Source organism: Monomorium pharaonis, chromosome 1 (genome assembly GCF_013373865.1).
Source record: "Monomorium pharaonis isolate MP-MQ-018 chromosome 1, ASM1337386v2, whole genome shotgun sequence".
In the NCBI taxonomy this organism is placed as follows: Eukaryota; Metazoa; Arthropoda; class Insecta; order Hymenoptera; family Formicidae; genus Monomorium; species Monomorium pharaonis.
Window position 1 is genome coordinate 21246852 of NC_050467.1, and position 19216 is coordinate 21266067.

Here is a 19216-nt window from a genome sequence, read left to right on the forward strand (position 1 = left end):
ACGTAAAAGCCGGCACTTAATTTCCCCGCAATTATAGCGTATGCGGGTCATCGTGAAACGTGCCGACCGAAAATTCCACATCGAAAGATTTGAGGGAAACATATTTCAAAGTCAGTCCAGCTAGATGGTGAGGATATAAAATAGCAGTCGATCAGCGACGTCAACTTTACGGATCGTGCCCACAGCGGCCACAGTTGCATGTCGAAAGCGTCGGCTGCCTTTCGGAGCCGCTGAGAAGCCACGAAGTACCGCGAAAAACTTAGTTTTGTGAGGACGATAAATCATCTTGAAATTCGCCGGGGCTGACAGGCATGTAGTTTTACGAAGGCCTGCACGCAAAATGCAAAGCAGTCTCGAACCTGGTGGGCTTGCACCGCAATTAATTAGCGTTTCGTGATAGCCGTGCATGTGCCGAAGCGTTCTCTTTTTTTTCTAGCCCTGCTAAAGCTGCTTGCGCGATAAGGTGACGCCATTCGCTGATCCGATTGAACATGTAACACCATTTTAAGGAACATATCGGCACTGCTTAAGTGCACGATGTTAAGATTGTTGAAGTTGAAGTTCTCCATAATTCACGTATCGCTATACGTATCTCTGACATGAACTTGAAATTAATACTATTAATATCAATTAAATAACAATATTTGACTAAACAAGCATAAATTTATAATCATATTATCCCTTTCCCATGACAGGAAGTAAAAATAATTTATAATAATATAAAAGAATACAGTAATTTATTAAAATATGCGCGTACATAAGAATCAAAGTCGGTATGTTTATAATTTGTTTAAGCAGATTACAAAAGCTCATATAATCTATTGTACCTTTATCCGACTAAACCGCAAATTACGTATTTACACGTTATTCCAATTACACATTCTCATTTCCATATCTTTCGCCTTTAGTGTTAACATTCCACACATATTTTCCATACAACCATATTTTCCATCATACAATCACAATTACACACAACCTAAATATAATAATATATATATGAATATATATATATATATATATATATATATATGTATATATATATATATACTATATATTAAATAAACATGTTGCAATGGAAAATTATTAATCGAATTATTATTTACATTTTTTTGTATTTAATAACTGGTTTTCTACAAAATTCGCATGAATTTTAGCTTATTACATGAGCCAATTTTATGCAATTAATATTTCATATTTATAAATCACATATTAAATAGTACTTTGATAAAATTTACAAATAATGAAAAAACATTGTAAAATGCAAAGTTTGATTTTTGTATTTTATCTTTCTTTTTAACGTTAGGCGTAACCTAATTGATCCATTTTTTATATGTATTATTTTTTAATATAATAAGTAAAATTAATGTGTTTTAATATAATTTAATCTTGTGGCATATAATTATGGGTAAAATAATCCATCGATCAGGATTTCGGTACAAAACCAGCTTTAGGCGGTGGACCGACAAGTTTACCGGACATAGGCACTGTAGGGTCTATACCCATAACTGGTGACGTTGTCACATTACTTCCACTAGGTGACAAAGGAGTTGATAAATTCAAAGATGGAGAAGGAGACACTCTCTCAATTGACATTGACTGCTGAGGAAGTTGCGTGTCAGTCTGAATACCTCTAGACCCATATATCTCCTTCAGTATCAAAAGCATAGTATCTTCAGACTCCCTAAAATTAATTAATTTATAAAGAAATCAATATATAATACAAAATGTTTCTAAAAAAAAAAAAAATGTATGTATTTACCAGTAACAGATATGACTGGTAAGAGCAAAAATATATTCGTTAATATATTCAAAAGGCGCTTCTTGAAGGACGTAATCTATTCTTCTACCACCGTTAAGTTTTCCTATTTTTAAATTAGCACCACCATCGTCGTTGTTACGTTGATCTGGTATGCTTGGCGGATTCTGTAACTGCTCCTCGACAACTTTATCGATTTCGCGTTCAAGATCTTGGTTATCTGGCTTATAAAATACGGTTAATTGATAGAAAGAGTTCCACGTTTGTCTTACGGAATCAATTAATTTTTGTTTCAAATCGGCTCCGACACGTGCCATCGTTTCTTTCAATTCTGTAAGTATAAAATATAAATATTAATAAATACTTAATAAGCAGTTCAATTCAATAGTTATAAATTATCATTACACATCGTGACACACATTCTAGAAGACAACAACTGATACTCGCCTAAATGCATTCGTTTCCTGCCTTTGTGATGTGGTATCAGCATAGGTCGGAATTTGCATGCTTCTGGATTAATTAAGGATTCTACTCGATAAGCTACCGGATCAAACGGATGAAAGATGTTGAAGAAAGCCGGACATGTAGGCAGAGTGAAATTTTCTCCAAGATTGTCGATGCCACGGACCGTTACGAACATGCCAATCGGACTGCCGAGAGCAAAGAAGGCACGCGGGTGAAAATTTAGTTGTGGATAATGTATGTAAGGTTGCCCTGTTCCTGCGGCCCCCATCATATAGCTGACTCTACGACTAAGACGTCTTTTGAGAATGGCCGCGGGCATTGGCTTGATGGCCCCAATATCATTATCATTTTCCTGCAATAATGCAACAAACATTTTATTGCTTATCATAATAAGATTTAAATTAATTATAAGATTTTGTTTAAAATATAATCTCTTTTGTTTATATTTCTCTTATCGCTACTTACTTCATCATTTTCCTCATCCTCGTCTTTATTTTCTTTCTCGGGCTTTTGATGACACAATAGATCGAACATGATTAAACTACCCAACGAATGACCGCCTAAGAATATTTCTCCATCAAAGGAAGGATTTCTTTCTTTAAATAATGCATGCAATCTGTTCATCTCACTTCCCACTGTTTGCATGATAGTTTGACAGTATACCGGACTAGTATAGAAAAGTATGTCGAGTAAAGTATCGTTAGTAAAATGTCGCAACTTCGGAATACTTTCCAATGTGATAGCTTGGAGTTGCTTATCAATCCCTGTATCGGAATGAAGTGTTGTGTGCCAGGAGATCGGTAAAACTTCTATTCTATTTACAACTCCTTGCTCGCACGAAGTGCGATAATGTGATTGCACCAATTGAAATGATATACTTCGGAATTCCTCAACTGTCACAGAAAATTATATAAACATTAGTAATATACTTTGAATTATATAAATAATTACGATAACTAATATTCTTTCAAATAATATTATATTTTTATAACTTACCAACTTCTTCTACAGTACGAAACTTCAAGTCGCAAACACTACCGATACCATGAACGAGAAATAGAAGGTGATCCACTTTTTCAGGTTCACCTTCGTCTATATTAAATTCGTCAACTCCTCTTTTAACAACTTTTGGTTTACTTGCAGCACCCTGTAAATATGCACTGTCCTCTGAAGCCTGTAGAAATTATGATCCACCATATCAAACAGAACCATGCGTGCAATAAAAAAACTGTCTACAAATCTTAAATAAAAGTAATTTATAAAAGAAAATATTTTAAATTAACAGAAATAATGCTGTGCAAAATAAATAAAATATATGCTAATAAAATGTTCATGATATTGTATGTTGTTATTGTTTGTATTGCTTTTAATTGCAATACATAAATACAAAGTGCTACATATAAAATTTGACAATTTCAAAATTAATGATATGCAATATTGTTAAATAAAACTAAAAGCTTGTGAATTAAAAAGCAGAGCATTTTTAATTATAATAAAATTGCATTACAAAAGCAAATTTATAGTAAAAAAGGTGTATTTTATTTTAAAGATATATAAAATAAAGTTCATTTACAGTCTAACAAACTATATAATATTTAAATAATAAAATGTTAAAACATTATTTAAAAAATTATTATATAACATTAACATAATTAAACATTGTACTTTAATTTCTTTTTTATTTTATTTTCTAAGAGAACTTCTATAATTAAATATTAATTAAATATTTTATGCAAAGTATACACTCCTTTATTAAATTTGATTTAATGTTTAATTTGTTATAATTGATCTACGTACAGAGCTATTTGTCCAAGACCCTGCCGCATCGGAAGAAGCCGGTAAGTAATGAGCCTGGACTGTAGCGCTATGAAACATAATATATTCTCCGTTATTTAAATCAATCTTTCGGTTCCAACTGTTTGAGAGGCATGCGAGTTTGTATTCGTCCTCAAGTTTCGCTGCAGTGGTTTCATTGTAAGGAACGAATCTTGCTTCAGCTGCTCCCTTGAAAAACCAAGAACATCGTCTAACTTCGGTAGATTTTCCAGTCCAGTATACGGGTACTCTTTGTCGACGCAAAATATCAACATCATAACGGCCACCATCAGTAGCCACTGTGGTCTCAGGAGTAATATCACTCGAATTGTGGACTTCTTCCAGTTTTAAACTGTCTTGCATGGAGAACGGCATCCATAGCGTTTTGTTCTCCACTTCCTTACGGTAAAACCAATGATGATATACTGATCTGTACTGCATTCGTTTGTCGGAAGATCCAGCGGCCTAAAAAGTAATAATATTCTCAATATAATTACGTACTACTATATTTCGGGCATTTAAAAAATAATTTAAAAAATAATTTTGTATTTCTTTGTATAAATACGTATAAAAATGTCTTAAAGAAAACAGATGTAAGTTAATTAAATTTTAAAAAGTTATTAATTATTTATTTTAGCATTCAATTACCATTAGAATTTTTTGAGATGCTTTTGCACAATTTTATAAATTAAAAAAAGATATAGAATACATGGGAGATATCTTTACCCAATTTTGAAAACTCGGTGGAATGGTATCCGGTGTGGTACGATTAGTTGGCGAATTAACTGACATTTGAACAGGACTAAGTGTAGCTGATCCCGTCGGTTCAGGTACTGACGTTGTCATCGATACAGCGGGTGAAGGATATCCGGTATTATTACTGGGAATAGCGTAAGGCTGTTGCAATCCGCTATTACCGTAAAACGACGGATTTTGACACGACTGCTGTTGAAGAGATTGTTGGTCGTACGTATGCGGAAAAGTTGATTGCTTAGGCAACTCATTCGCAAATTGGGCAGGATTATAAAATGTTGGTGCTGGTTGTTGAATAGGAGCAGTGTATACCGATTGATTAGGCGTGGTATATGCTGGCTGGTTGGATGTAACGTTTAACTGCGTTTGAGAAGATTGATCGGCATTCCAAAACGGTACGTGAGTCGCGGAATCGATCGCTTTAGAACTGAACGCAGAATTTTCTTGAGCTGGCGGTGGATTATTTGTCACATTAACTACTGGTTGTCCAAAGGGAGAATTTGCATTTTTTTCCTGCAACGAAAAACTCGAGAATTGATTTGATTTTGCCGGTTCAAAGAATACACTTGCTGATTGTTCCGTTGACTTCGGTAAGTTGTAGAAATCGACGGAAGAAGGAACTTGCTGCGGAAGTTGGATAGGCGATACGTAATTTAAGCTCGACTTTTGTTCCGCGGGCTTGTCTATATAAAAGGTGGAGCTTGGCATAGATATTGATTGCACTTGGTAATGCTGTTGAGACGGATGTGCGTTCGACTTAGTTTGAAGATCCGTTACAATTGGATTGTTATCAGCAGTGTGTACTTCCGGGCAGATCACTGATTGCGCTGGCTCTTGCCCAAGGAACACGTCACTCCATGTGTCACTTCCAGATTGAGCCGCTTTCCCTTGTACGTTATTCAACGTTGCTTCGTGTGGTTTATCGATTATCTCATTTGTAGCCTTTAGTGCGTCACTTTGCGATTTGAAAGATTTTGTTAATTCAGTAGCGACGCTAGATGTAATTTCATCAACTTCCGCGAGAGCTTCAGTGGCTGCCACAGAAGAAGAATTTTCTTGCTGTTCCGCAAGCAAATGTTCTAACTTCTCTGTTACTTTGGCTGCTGATATTGGCGCAAATGTCGTTTCGGTTTCTCCCGGTATCAATGTAGGTTTATATGCAGATTCTGTGGTCGTTTCGATGGTACCGCCTTTCGAAAATTCCGGCGGTGAATTTAGCTGATTGGAGTTCTTAAGGGCAGTTATCTCTTTGTCAAAATTAGATATCGGTGGTAGATCTCGATTCACATAAGGAGCGAAACCGGGAAATGAAACATTTGCCGGAGTGTTCTGTGGTGTTGCAGGCTCCAATATCCGTGCAGGTATCGGTCGAGATGATGACGAAGGAAATTGCGCAGACGCGGAAGAACTCTCGAAAAACGGATTTTGATTTGTAGACGTTACAGATGTATTACATGACGCTCCTGTTGTAACTGGACTGGATCGAAATGAGTTATGGAGAGAGCTATTTCGCGATAGCTGTTCGGATTTTGGAAATTGTTCAGAACTGGCTTGCTGTACGCTAGAATTGTTATTCTGCGCCAATCCCTCTGATTCATATGGATTCAAAATTGTCGGTGGTGCAGAAATATTTTGGGTTGGTAAGAACGTCTGCAATGCTGGATTCGAATATGGATTTACGTTCGACGTCAGATCAGGAGGTGGTGCATACTTTATGCGTCGTTGGTTACCAAGTCGATAAGAAACAGGCGCTTTAACAAGAAGTAATTGTTTTTAGATTAGATAATGTATTTAAAACATGCGTTATTACACGTGTATTATATCGTTACACAGAAAAAGAATATTAATTAATAGAAAATCAATTATATATATATATATATATATATATATATATATATATATATATATGTAGCAATACATAAAATAAATTAAAATTAAAATTGGCCTTATATACATAGATTTTATGAATATTTCTTAGATTATATTATATTTTTTAAGTATTGAACTTATCGTATTACATATATGGAATAAAGTCAAATCTATATTGTACTCTTTGCTTCCTGTTTCTTGCATTTTATCTATTGCCTTTATACCATAAATGGCTATATTGCCATCTATTGCCTCTTTGCGCAATGTTTTATCGAAATTGGCGAGATAAAAATTCATGAGCTTGAAAGTAACACGATTGTCGATAGAATAGTATGCAAAGAGGCAAGAAAGCAGAGAGCACGTTGTAGTTTAAAAATTTGATTAAAATTTGTCATAAAAAAATTGTATTAATATTTATTAAAATACGACCTTATTAATCATAATTTCAAGCACTTACCATAGCCAGGTTGAGATACACTGGGTGGAAGTGCGGGCTGAGGAGGGTTGGATACAGTGCCAGTGGGACCAAAAGCAGCAAATCCCGACAAGTTTGTACTTCGGGAATCCTGAGGATTAATTGCTAAGAATCCTGGTGTTTCCGACTGAGAACTATGGTATCCTTGCGGCGTTATGTAAGGATTAGATTCGTGCGTCGTTCCGCTGATGTTCTCGGGTGTCTGACTTATTTGCGGTCCCAAGGAATCGGATTTAATTGATGACAACGACAAGTTCGGTAGAGAAGAGAGAATCGATGTGAAATATCCTGATTTTGCTTGCTGATTCACCGTGTCCTTGTTCTCTTTTGGCTGAGAAGATACATTCGTAGAAGAATCCTCGTTCGTCCTTGATGAAGATTGGATATTGACCGATTTTTGTCCTATGAAATTGTCGAGCTCAGTATCTGAAAAAAGATGACTGTTTACTTACTTAATCTAAAATATTAGATAATATTTTACAATACCTATATTTATCATTTATGCATACAGAGTATAATATCTGCATAATATAATTTATCATGTAATACATGTAATACATATTACCACACGATATTTTGTTAATATTTTTATTATTTAAAAGCGTTGCTTATAATATCATTTAAATAATTTTCTAATATATTGATTTTATGTACTTGAAATACATAAAAAGATATAAATTTATATACTTGCTATTATTAAACATTTTAGTAGTATTTGTATAAAATTTTGAAAAAGCGTTACAACAGACATAAATGATTTAGTTTTAAAAAGTTTTAAAATTATTTTTGTTAAATTAAATATCTTTTTAGAAAACAAGGTAAAATTTTTAGTACGTTTAATAATATATATATAGTACGTTTATTTAATAATTCTTAAATAATCAGTTATAACAATGTGTTGATAAAGTATCTCTTTTGACTGAATTCTCCAGCAGATTATTCTCGAACTGTCAATATTGAACAGGATGCAATGAACATAAGAACCAATGACGAAGATAATGCGAGCCAATGAGGATTCTTCTTACTCTTTTACGTAGTTGATTACGAGTGTCCTGGATGGACTTTGAATTACGTTTCTCTGATGATACATCTTATTTCTGAATATGTATTTATGTATAAAAATAATTCACACAGTAATTAATACAATGATATTTGTTGTATAAATTTATAAAAAAATCAGAAACTTTTATTAGTAATAATAACTAACTTTGCTAGCTTTTTCAATGCTAATTTCTGCGCATTTGTTAGTAAGTGGTTGTTATTATTAAAAATATGCAATCTATAAGCATACTAAAAATGTTTTTATATCTATTGCTTTGAAAGTTAGACAACACTGTTTCATAAATATAACTTTAATTAAAAATAAATTAATTAATTTGAAATAAAATTAGGATATTGGGATGCAATAGTCAGAATTTATAGATTTATCTATGTATCGTGTACAAAGTTTGCACATAATAAGACTTCTATGGTTGTGCAATGGTGCCCGTTAACGCCCAGATTTACTTTCGCGTTCATGTTATCGTCAATGTAACTGAAGATATGTTACGCCTCTGTAAACTTACGAACGAAACTTTATAAGTATGCCGCACATTTTTGTTTCGAGTCTTTCGTTCGAGGTTTTCTTTGCGTCTACGATATGGAATTGTGCGTGCTCCGGCTTTTTGTGACGTGCTATCTGACTTGCATTCTAAGCAGAAATGCAATCGGTGAATCTACATTAATTAAAGTTTTCCCATCTATTAATAATATTTCTCAACCGGAACTGAGAATATCTAAGATAGGCAATACGCGAACCGAGCAATTAATCAAGACGGAAACGAGACCAGATGGGATTATTTTGAAAAATGTTGATGATGATTGGTATAAACTTGAAACATCACGAGAATCTTCGGAGAATCAATCAATGAAGAGAAGAATTTTGAACAATTTAAAAGAAGCAAAATGTTCTAGGTTTGTTATTAATTCACGTAGTAATAATGATTTATGGAAAAATAACAGTTAACATTGTCGATACAATTTTTATTTTTATTATGTTCCAATCGTTTATGGATACGCTTTTAACATATAAACGCGCACGCAAATAAAAAACTATTTAAATAATGTGTTTTTAAATTTTTTTTTTAAATAAAAATATATAATATTTCTGTTAAAAGGTATTGTATACAACAACTGGGAATTAGCAAAGATTTTGAAGAAATCAATCTTGTTCCGTCATTTGCCGATCAAAATGGAGATGGTAATAATTTTATAGTGTGAATTATAATGCAATCTAACGTAAACTTCTTTTATGTTATCATTGATTTCTTAACATTATTTATCATGTTTGATTAAATAATGACGTAAAGAAGTCATACAATTGTGCTGAAAATGCCAATTATTAATTTTTAGCTACACATTCTGATATTTGATAATGCATTAAACATTATCTAAAATTTTTAAGATAATACTATAAATAACATGACGTAGATTGATTACAGTAGTAATTTCATTATAAGACATGTTGACAAACTACGTATTTTACATATCGATTTAAGAAGTCGATTTAAACCAATAGATATAATTATTAATATGTCAAAGTATGTTATACAATATATTTAATAAAATAGAAAAACATACAAATTTCTTATAAAAATAAATTTAAATGATATAAAAACTAGTAACAATATAAACAAAAAATTATTTAATGTATTATAGATTAATATATAATAAATATAGAATATTAAATAGTAAATATTTGATATAAATATAGATATAAATATATAAATTATAAAAACATATTTACCCATAAATTATAAAAACGATAATAAGCAAGTTGTATGTAATTAATTACTTTTGTGCCATTTCAGATTACTTTTCACTTGAAAACAATTCAAACTTAAATATATTAAAACATATATCTACTGATAATAAAAGTTCAACAGTTTTAGCTTATTGTAAAGTAAGTTATATTTTCTGAAAATTGTAAAATACGATAAATATTATTTGATACTATTACATGTTTATTATTTTGTAGATCTATCTTAATTTGAATTGTGACATGATTAGCATAGAAAAAAATTTGATTGCGCAAAACAACAAATTTTCCAATTTTAAATTTAATCAAGAAAATAACAAGATATTAAAAACTTATTTTCCATATACTATTACAGATTTCTCGGTAAGTTAAAAATTATTATCTTTATAATTAAAAAAAACAAGAGGAAGAAATAATTAATTAAATATATATGTCTTAGAAAAAATTAGTGCACAGAACTAACTTGAGTGGATATACTGAAATCAATTTTGAAACCGATGCCAATGTAACTAGAATTGAGATCAATATTTTAGGAAATCTTACACGTGCAATTTTAATAATCCCTACGAGAGAAAGTAAGTAATGCTTTCTATATTTTTAAGTATATAAAAAGAATTTGTTTTTCTATTTAGAAAATATTTCTATCAAAATTATTTTATACAAAAAAGATTTAATGATCATATTTATATATTTACATACGATACAATTTAAACAACTCACAATTCAACACTTAAAAGTATAAAATACTAATAAATTCAATACAAATAAGCAAACAATGTAGAAATCGATATAGAATGTCACGTTTAAGTAGAGTGCTAATGCAAAGACGGATTATTTATTCTATTTTATCTTTTATTATCTCTCTCAGCAAATCGATATGATATAATGTATGACATAATAAAAATGTAATACAAAATGTAGATTTTATCACATTCATAATGCTCTTATATACATTTCTTATTATTGAATGCATTCACTATCGTTGCACCCGGTTTCGTTTAACCTTTACATCAAGGGCAGTATCGACCGGGTAGTTGCTTCCTTTATATTCATTGCGTCGCACTAAATTATTACATCACACAAGAATTACAAGTTTTAGTACTTTTTTAATAATTTATAAAATTTTTTAAATGTTTATACTGATATACACTTTATATGTACCTTTTATGTATTTATAATCAATAAGTAAATTTAGAACAATACCAAAGAATAGAATGTTTTATCGTTAAACTGCAATTCTTTTATTGTCAATAAACTTGCCTATTTGTTTTAAATCACTGAGATGCTTAATTCAAGAATAATTTTCACTTTCAATACACACTTTAACAGACAGAATGAGACCAGGGCTAGTGATGTCATTGGCAAGTGCATACAGCACGAAAGGGATGGCTATCGGCGCGCGCAACTTTTTAGATAGATGGTGCGTAAAGCTAACGGGGGTGGAAAATTCAAAGTACAATTTCGACGTAATTGCTTACTACGGATCAAATGAGGAAGATAATATGAAAGATAATATTATCAACGTTAACTTCATGAATGGTAAGCAAAATTGCAAATTGCAGTGTTAATCACACGACGATTAATTACACGACAACATTTATTTTATATAAATAAATGCATTTGTAAAATAAAAAATTAAATTTAAAATATTACATTTTTGCCCCTACATGTAGTAATGTCAATTCTTAACACATATGAATTACTGTATAAATTTTTTACGAACGTTTAAAAGTATCGATACTGACTCATTCATTCTGAAGTTCTTGATATGAGATCATTAACTATTTTACATATCAAAGTCACATTTTGTCTAAACAATACAAAGTCCAAAATTAGGTCATAAGACGTCTTTAACCTGATTTTAAACTTAATATTGTCTGTATCTTTTGTTTTATAACCTATTAATCAAATCAACCGAAAAATCTTAAATAAAATAATAAAACAATTTAAAGATATTACTGAGCTGCATACTTTCTAACATACTTTCTATAAATGTAAATATAATAGACTTCAACAAAACAGTTTCAACAAAAGTCTGTAAAATTTAATTTTATAGAATATCAACTCTAAGAAAAGAGACGATATCATTAAATTATTAATAATGCAAAATCAAATAATCTAATCTAAGAATTAGAAAAAAAGAAAATAAATCAACCCGAGATAAAAAATACTCTACATTGGTACAAACAGATCTAAATCTTATAATACGAAATAGCTATTTTGCTTCAAAATAAAGAAACATAAATGAGTTACATACATTAATACATGATTATATGTAGAATTATACGGAAACAAAAATCAACAAGAACATACGTCTCGTAGCTTTTATGCATTATAAAAGCATTTATCACATATTATCACTTATATTGTTTTCATTTCTTTGCATAAACAAAAAACTGCAACTTAACAATCGACAAAACGCGCGAATTACACTCTCGCATAATTTCCAACTTCTTCTTAACACGGCAGCCTCTTCCTAACAACTGCCAGCCCGTTAGCTTCTAGCTCGTGGGATTGTGCAATTCACTCACTGCCCTTTGGCCACAGATTCTCTCTCTCTCTCTCTCTCTCTCTCTCTCTCTCTCTCTCTCTCTCTCTCTCTCTCTCTCTCTATTTTTAATCGATTTATACTCTGACACATGTCAGTTCGTACAAATAGTAAGATGTTTTTGGAAAATTGCTTGTTTTGTTTCTCACCGTAATGTTTAAGATGCAACTGGTTAGGAGAAGCGAATACTTTCAATCAAATGCAATCAAATATTTCTAAAAATAGAGATTTAAACAACTACTTTCCCGTGACCATTGAATTTCTTGAAACGACGCCAACGTTATTATTATTCGCAATTCTATTTTTAATTGATCTACCAAGTATGCCTAATTTTCCCATCATATTTTAGTAAAACTAATTGCTATTTCGAAATAATTTATTATTTCAAGTATTTATTTCTTTCACATAAATTCTTAGAGTTTTGTTTAATTGTTATAACTTTGTTTTTTGTGCAATTTCAGTTATTCTTTGCTTGCTATGTCCATAATAAATGTATTTCAATGCAATAAAAATTTACAGTTTTGTATTGACGTAGAAAATTCAATAAAGTAATTGAAAATTTTGCATATGCGTCTAAATAATAAAGTTAAATGGTTCAATAATATTAAATGTGTCTCTGCCGTTTGGCAAACATAAATTTTAAGAATTAACAATATATGTCATTTACACAACAATGTATAGAAAAATATTAAAAACCAATGTTATAATATTAGAATATATTATTGCAAATTTTTATTTAACGTTTTCTTTTTTTCTCTAGACATATATATTAATAATAAAAAGAATTTTGAAGTATTAGATGAAAAACATATTATACAAAATGAAACATCGACTAGAATTAAAAAAGTAAGTTACAAAAGACTTATCACTTATAATTATATATTAAATAATATATAATTATGTATAAATATGTATAAAATATACTTTTATGTAATTATTAAATTGTTTATTTTATAGCAAACTCGCGAGAACACTGCCAAAAATATACATAATAGTACTAATTTATTTTCAATAAATTCAAAGATAAATGGAAAGCGAAAATTCGTGTTTGAGAGATCAGTAGAAATTATGGATCCAAGAAGAAATAACGACAAAATAATAGATTTCTCTAATATATCACTTTCTCCACGTGAATCTACAACAATTAATAGAAATATTATGAATTATTTTGTTCTACGTAATAATTCCTTGGCAAGTTACGGTGAATTTAGAATTTTACCAAACGTTTCAAATACCAAGGTATTCACTAGAAAAATGTACTTTAATTAAGACATACATATTCTCTCTTATAAGTTTATAATATTAACTTTTCTCATTAACTTAGTTCCCTAATCAGAGAAAATTAAAGGAAAATGTGCTTATAATATAATATGACATAAAATAAATAAGATTTTAAATTATGCAGGAGCAAAAAGTTCAACCGCGATCATCGGAAGTTGCATCATTAAATGAAGATATTGATATGAAAATGAAAACTCACCCATCACACACATACAGTGAGACCGTACCTATGGAAATGGAGAATAGCGATCAAAGTCAAAGACTTTCAACACAAATTAACGAAGACTCTTTCGAAAAAAAGAAATTACTACTGGAATTGAATTCCAATAGTAAATTGATTGCCGTACCAGGAACAACACATAGATTACTTTTCGATGCTATGAATAATTGCATACTACCGGTCAGATATGCGATTCGAGCGAGAAGTTCATCGTTTAGAATTTATAATATTGTACCAACATAGTAAGTATATAAATGTAAATGAAATAAATATTAACTTTTCAGACATTTTTTAAACAAAATTATATAAGCTAGTACGAATCAATAAATACAGTAGCATTTGCAATAATTTACAATATTAATCAAACCATTTATAAATAATTTATAATTAATCAAATATGTAGTAATAATTTCAATCTTTATTTAATGTTATCATATGTTAATTATTAAAATTACGGCATGAAACTAGTAAGAAAACAAAATTATGGAAACTACTGAATGAAAATGTACTTTTATTTATAACTATCACGTCATACTGGCAAGCGACCTCAACATTTTAGCAAGAGCGAACAAACAACATTTATGGATCCTAAATAAAGTCAAATCTTTTTTATTTACTTTTACTCAAATACTAAAAATTATTTACTCTAAGAAAAAATGTATTAAACTCTGTGTAATAAGTATAACGTATTTTTTAAATAGTAAACAATTAATATTTTTATTAATTGAGGAAATTTTAAAATAAGCTAATATCACTGTTTACGACATATACATTTGTTACAATTTATATTTCAAAATATATCATAATCTATGAATATACTTGCTTCATTTTTCTGCTAAGATTTTATGTACATTTAAAATTTATTTACAGCATGTGGTTGTATCCGGGACAGACTGATCAGGTAGCTGTAGATATTCTTGTTCCACCAGGGAACCAAGATACTGTCAATACACTTACACTATCTATCGGTGGTACAGAAATAGCCGAAAAAACAGTAAATATTTATGTTCAAAATACATTTTCCAAGGTAAATATAAAAAAATATAATTTATTGTTCCAGAAATTTTTTTTACAAATGTTTTGAAAGAAACATTTAGAAACAAAATTTAAAAAAATAATATGAGACAGTCTATATAGATATAAAATAATATAAAATTAATTACATTCAATACAATATTCCTATTTTACATTTAAATACTTCTAGCTTACTATTGTGTGGATTGTGTTATTCGTGATTTTTGTTTCCATTTAGATCCTCGATAATGTAAAGCCGACAATTGAATTTTCGTTCAATAGTAATTGTGCTGGTAAATTAGACAAAGATCGCTGTGAAAAGACACTTTGGAGTGCTGATATCACTGTTCAAGATTATGACTCAGGTAATAAATGAATATGTAATGTAAAGTGTACAAATAAATAAGTATTAAGTATAGTGATAAAACTTCTGTGTGAATCTGTGTGATTGTGAATCACTTACTTAGCTTCTTCTATAATTGACAGGATTAAAACGTGTAATAGCAATTCCTAATGGAGTATATGCACGCACTAATTATGTAAGTGGTACGAAAGACCGTGTCACATTTTATTACTCGTCAACATGCTGCATTACAACAGCTACAATAACAGCAATAGATATCGCTGAAAATCAGTACACTCGTAGTATTGATGTAACAGCATGGAACAATTTGGAGACTGGTGAAGTAGCAGCTATTGTACTTGGTGCACTACTTCTTTTATTTCTTTTAATACTTCTCATAGTTGGAATAGTTTATTGTGTTCGTAAAAGAAAAAGTGAAGATCTACCTTATACACAAAGATATGGGTCTAGACAACAGCCTGCTCGATCCGAAAGAACAAGCTTCTAACAATGATTGTAAGAATCAACTGTAATCTCGTTATGACCATATTATAAAAATTGTAAATGAAACTTTTAAAATATTATTCTCTGTGTGTAAATAAATATAATATTTTATTAGTTTATCAATTTGATTTTGTAAAATTAAATTGATATTATAAGTATATTATGAAGCACATGACTCTTATCCACAAATTAAAATCACAAGATATAATAAACGTTTCACTTCCTCTACTTCCAGTCGATCCATTCGAAATAATTATTTAAAAAAAAACGTAGTATATTCTTTACATTTTTTTTACATTAGTCACTTGATGGATTTTTAATGTGTATACATTTTGCAGCTTTTGTAAGTTCACTATACAATGTTGTTTGGAACCTTCATAATTAAAAACTTCTACCTTTTATAGTTTAGTCTTTGATGGATTAGCACATAGTTGCAGAAAAATCACACACAAAGAAGTCTTACATGATGTTTGTTGCGTCATTGCGATTTTTAAGCATATGTTTTACACAACTATAAAAACTATCTGGTTAGCCTAGGTAAATATGAACGTCCCACACTAGCATCAGGGACTTTCATTATAGTCTTTCTCTGTAATGCCAACAGAGTAAAAGAAGAATAAAAGAACAGATGTTTAGCTTACGAGTGCATTTTGGTCACATCCAGAAACGTGAGGCTGAGGAGATCAAACGCAGTAAACTGAAGTAAACGAAGCAAGAGGTTACTCCCTTAAATTTCGGAGGCAAGCTAATTTTCTGTATCGCTAAATTGACTAAATTTGCGGACGGCTGAGCCCCACCCACAATTTTTCGTTGAACTCACCATCTCGGAGCACAGCTGGTGTCGCGGGTGTGACTGGCACAAGCAATGTGTTTTCCGTGTAATTGTCGAAGGGAAAGCCTGGACCAGCGGCGGACAACAACGGATTTTTCACTTTACGCGATGTGCCATTCATGTTCACTGCGATGTCGAAACTAACACCGTTTGCGATGGCACTGACATTAGAGGGCGTTTACCCTTTACTAAACTCCGATCACGTAAACTATATTTTAAAAACCTTCTACGAAATACAAAGCTGCACGACTTATCGTCCACGTAGGCACGTGTGCTTATCGGAGCAATTTGACAGTGGGAACGTTGCGTCTGTTCTGTGCGCTTATGGAATGTAACTTTCTCGAGATATCGTTGACATAGGAAGTTTTACGTATCCCCAACTTTATATTGGTAGCGGCTTGGATGTCAAAGATGGCGCTAAAATCCGCCATCGATTAATATATAGCCGGTTATAAGAAAAAACATGTATTCAAGTCAATACCATGATGAAAATCAAATTCTTATCAATTTTTTATAGATAAAGCTATTGGCAGAAAATAACATAAAAGAGAATTGTATGACATTTGAACAAATTATTAAATTTGATATTACACACAATATTAAATAATTTAAATAAAATAAAATAAAAAATTATTAATACTGCACGTTAAACGGAGATTTAATTATAATAATTGTATAACTATAATTTTTAAGTATGCTCTAAATAGACCGGGTTTACACACACAATTATTTCTTATCTAACAGAACTGAATCCATTTTATTGATTATTTTTTAATAGTCAATTTTTAGTTTATTAAATTTAAATTAAAATTTAAGGACTCAGTAAATAATATATTATTTCTTCTTCTTTTATGATTTTTTGTGTTATATTATATATTAATAGCTTATTATTTATTTATTTAATCTTAATTACCTATAATTTTATTACCTTATTTGTATGTTGCTTAAAATTTAAATAATTAAAATATTTAAATTTTCTATCATTTGAGTGGCAATATTAAAATTTAACATTTCTTTCACAGTTTTTTAATGCTAATATTACAGAAGTAAAAAAATAACTGGAGAAAAAGTATATAAAGCCATAAATTAAAGTCTTTGTCAAATAATCCAATTTTGTGTGATGTTTTTATCATAAATACAAAATATAGAAAATTATACATATATTCGAAGTTTATCATTATTAAAACAATTAAACACATATGTATATGAACTTAGCAGCCAATGATAATTACAATTTCTGTTTCGTCGATAGCTAGTCTTGATAAAAACTTCATGCCGTGTCTAGATTTATGTGGTTGTAGATAAAATTAATTCCTCTTTTCTTACTAAAATGCTTAAAAATAAAATTGAGTTTTAAAAAATCTAATTGATAATATTTATATATAAACACTTAAACAAATTATAACATTCCTCTGACCTGTTGCACAATAATTACATAATAATTTAAAATGATATCTTCTGTAAAAATAACAAAGTTTGTGTCTAATAATAAGTGTATTGACAAATTACTCTATTGTGATTATATTATTTTAAAAATTATATCAAAGGACTACACAAAATGTTTTACAACGTTTTCAGTTATGTAAGAAAAAAAATTATTTTTTTGTTATATCAATTCTACATTGCATTCACTTATTTTATTTTGTATTAATATAAATATAATAGTTACGTTTATGCTATGATATATGCAATATAATAATAGATCGTGTATTTGTAAAATCTTTTTTAATAGTATACAAACGATAATATAACGTATATTTAAAAAATTTTAATATTTATTTTCTTCTTGATATATTTGACAAGATTTTAAAATAATACAGTTACGTTTCGGTTGTATAGATCCTCATTAATGGAGAATTATTTTAATCAACGTGCTTTGACTTTGTAGGCTCATATCGCGAAAGATTAAACACTGGAATCCGATTTTCGATTTAATCCTTTTTGGCACAAGCTTATGCAAAGATGAAGGCATTAAAACTTCAAAGCACTACGTAATTAGCAACATGTGATACTAAAGATATACGTGTCCCTTATATGTCAAGCGAAACTTTAACCCTTTGTACACCCAACCCTCTTTAGCAATCCGAGTTTATCAACAGGTTAAGCCTTCGTCTTAAAAATAACACACAGAAAAAATAATGATTATATAAATTTATTTTATTATTGTTTATAAAATAAGCAATCTATAAAAGAAACTAATAGTTTATTATTGTTTTTATGTACCTTTTAGTTTTCAAATAATTACTTAAAAATAACATGCATTAAAAATTTTATAAAAACTAATAAAATTTATTAATTTTATTACGCTTTACTAAAATTTAAAATATTTTAGGAATAAATTAATATTTTATTGAAGAAATAAATGTCTCAAAAAAGTCTTTAAAATTCTTTTCTCGTTCTAGAAATTGAAACATTAGAAGTACAAAGAAATTTAGATATATTTATAAGCTGTTATACATTATGGAGAATTTATTAATATATTAATATAAATTTATACTGTATTTTTATTATATATATAAAACTTATTTAAATATTATTTAAATC

At 29.8% G+C, this 19216-nt stretch overlaps 3 protein-coding genes and 1 long non-coding RNA gene across 6 annotated transcripts; 2 read left to right on the forward strand and 2 right to left on the reverse strand.

Moving 5' to 3' along the window:
* Positions 1 to 1322: 1322 nt before the first annotated feature.
* On the reverse strand, positions 1323 to 17181 carry LOC105838396 (SEC23-interacting protein). Of its 3 annotated transcripts, none has more exons than XM_012683936.3 (9): positions 16661 to 17181; positions 7116 to 7559; positions 4763 to 6540; positions 4019 to 4501; positions 3218 to 3368; positions 2687 to 3114; positions 2204 to 2573; positions 1760 to 2087; positions 1323 to 1681 (listed from the first exon to the last, which is right to left on the reverse strand). In XM_012683936.3, the coding sequence occupies exons 1-9, from the start codon at positions 16791 to 16793 to the stop codon at positions 1423 to 1425; spliced, it is 4374 nt and encodes a 1457-aa protein (XP_012539390.1). In that variant the 5' UTR covers positions 16794 to 17181; the 3' UTR covers positions 1323 to 1422. The 3 variants fall into 3 exon arrangements, with proteins under 3 accessions (XP_012539390.1, XP_012539389.1, XP_012539391.1); XM_012683935.3 differs by having other exon boundaries at positions 3218 to 3395; XM_012683937.3 differs by lacking the exon at positions 16661 to 17181 and adding an exon at positions 16304 to 16471 and having other exon boundaries at positions 3218 to 3395.
* LOC105838397 lies at positions 7963 to 12083 on the forward strand. Its single transcript, XM_028192075.2, has 6 exons — positions 7963 to 9086; positions 9290 to 9372; positions 9983 to 10074; positions 10150 to 10293; positions 10370 to 10505; positions 11260 to 12083. Exons 1-6 carry the CDS (start codon positions 8773 to 8775, stop codon positions 11496 to 11498), a joined length of 1008 nt encoding a protein of 335 aa, XP_028047876.1. The 5' UTR covers positions 7963 to 8772; the 3' UTR covers positions 11499 to 12083.
* Positions 10591 to 11266, reverse strand: LOC114254834. The gene is made up of 2 exons (XR_003626132.2): positions 11092 to 11266; positions 10591 to 10992 (listed from the first exon to the last, which is right to left on the reverse strand). It is a non-coding gene; the product is annotated as an uncharacterized LOC114254834 (long non-coding RNA).
* Positions 13421 to 15954, forward strand: LOC114253740. The gene is made up of 5 exons (XM_028192074.2): positions 13421 to 13717; positions 13884 to 14221; positions 14850 to 15006; positions 15232 to 15358; positions 15480 to 15954. Exons 1-5 carry the CDS (start codon positions 13547 to 13549, stop codon positions 15842 to 15844), a joined length of 1158 nt encoding a protein of 385 aa, XP_028047875.1. The 5' UTR covers positions 13421 to 13546; the 3' UTR covers positions 15845 to 15954.
* Positions 17182 to 19216: the final 2035 nt, after the last annotated feature.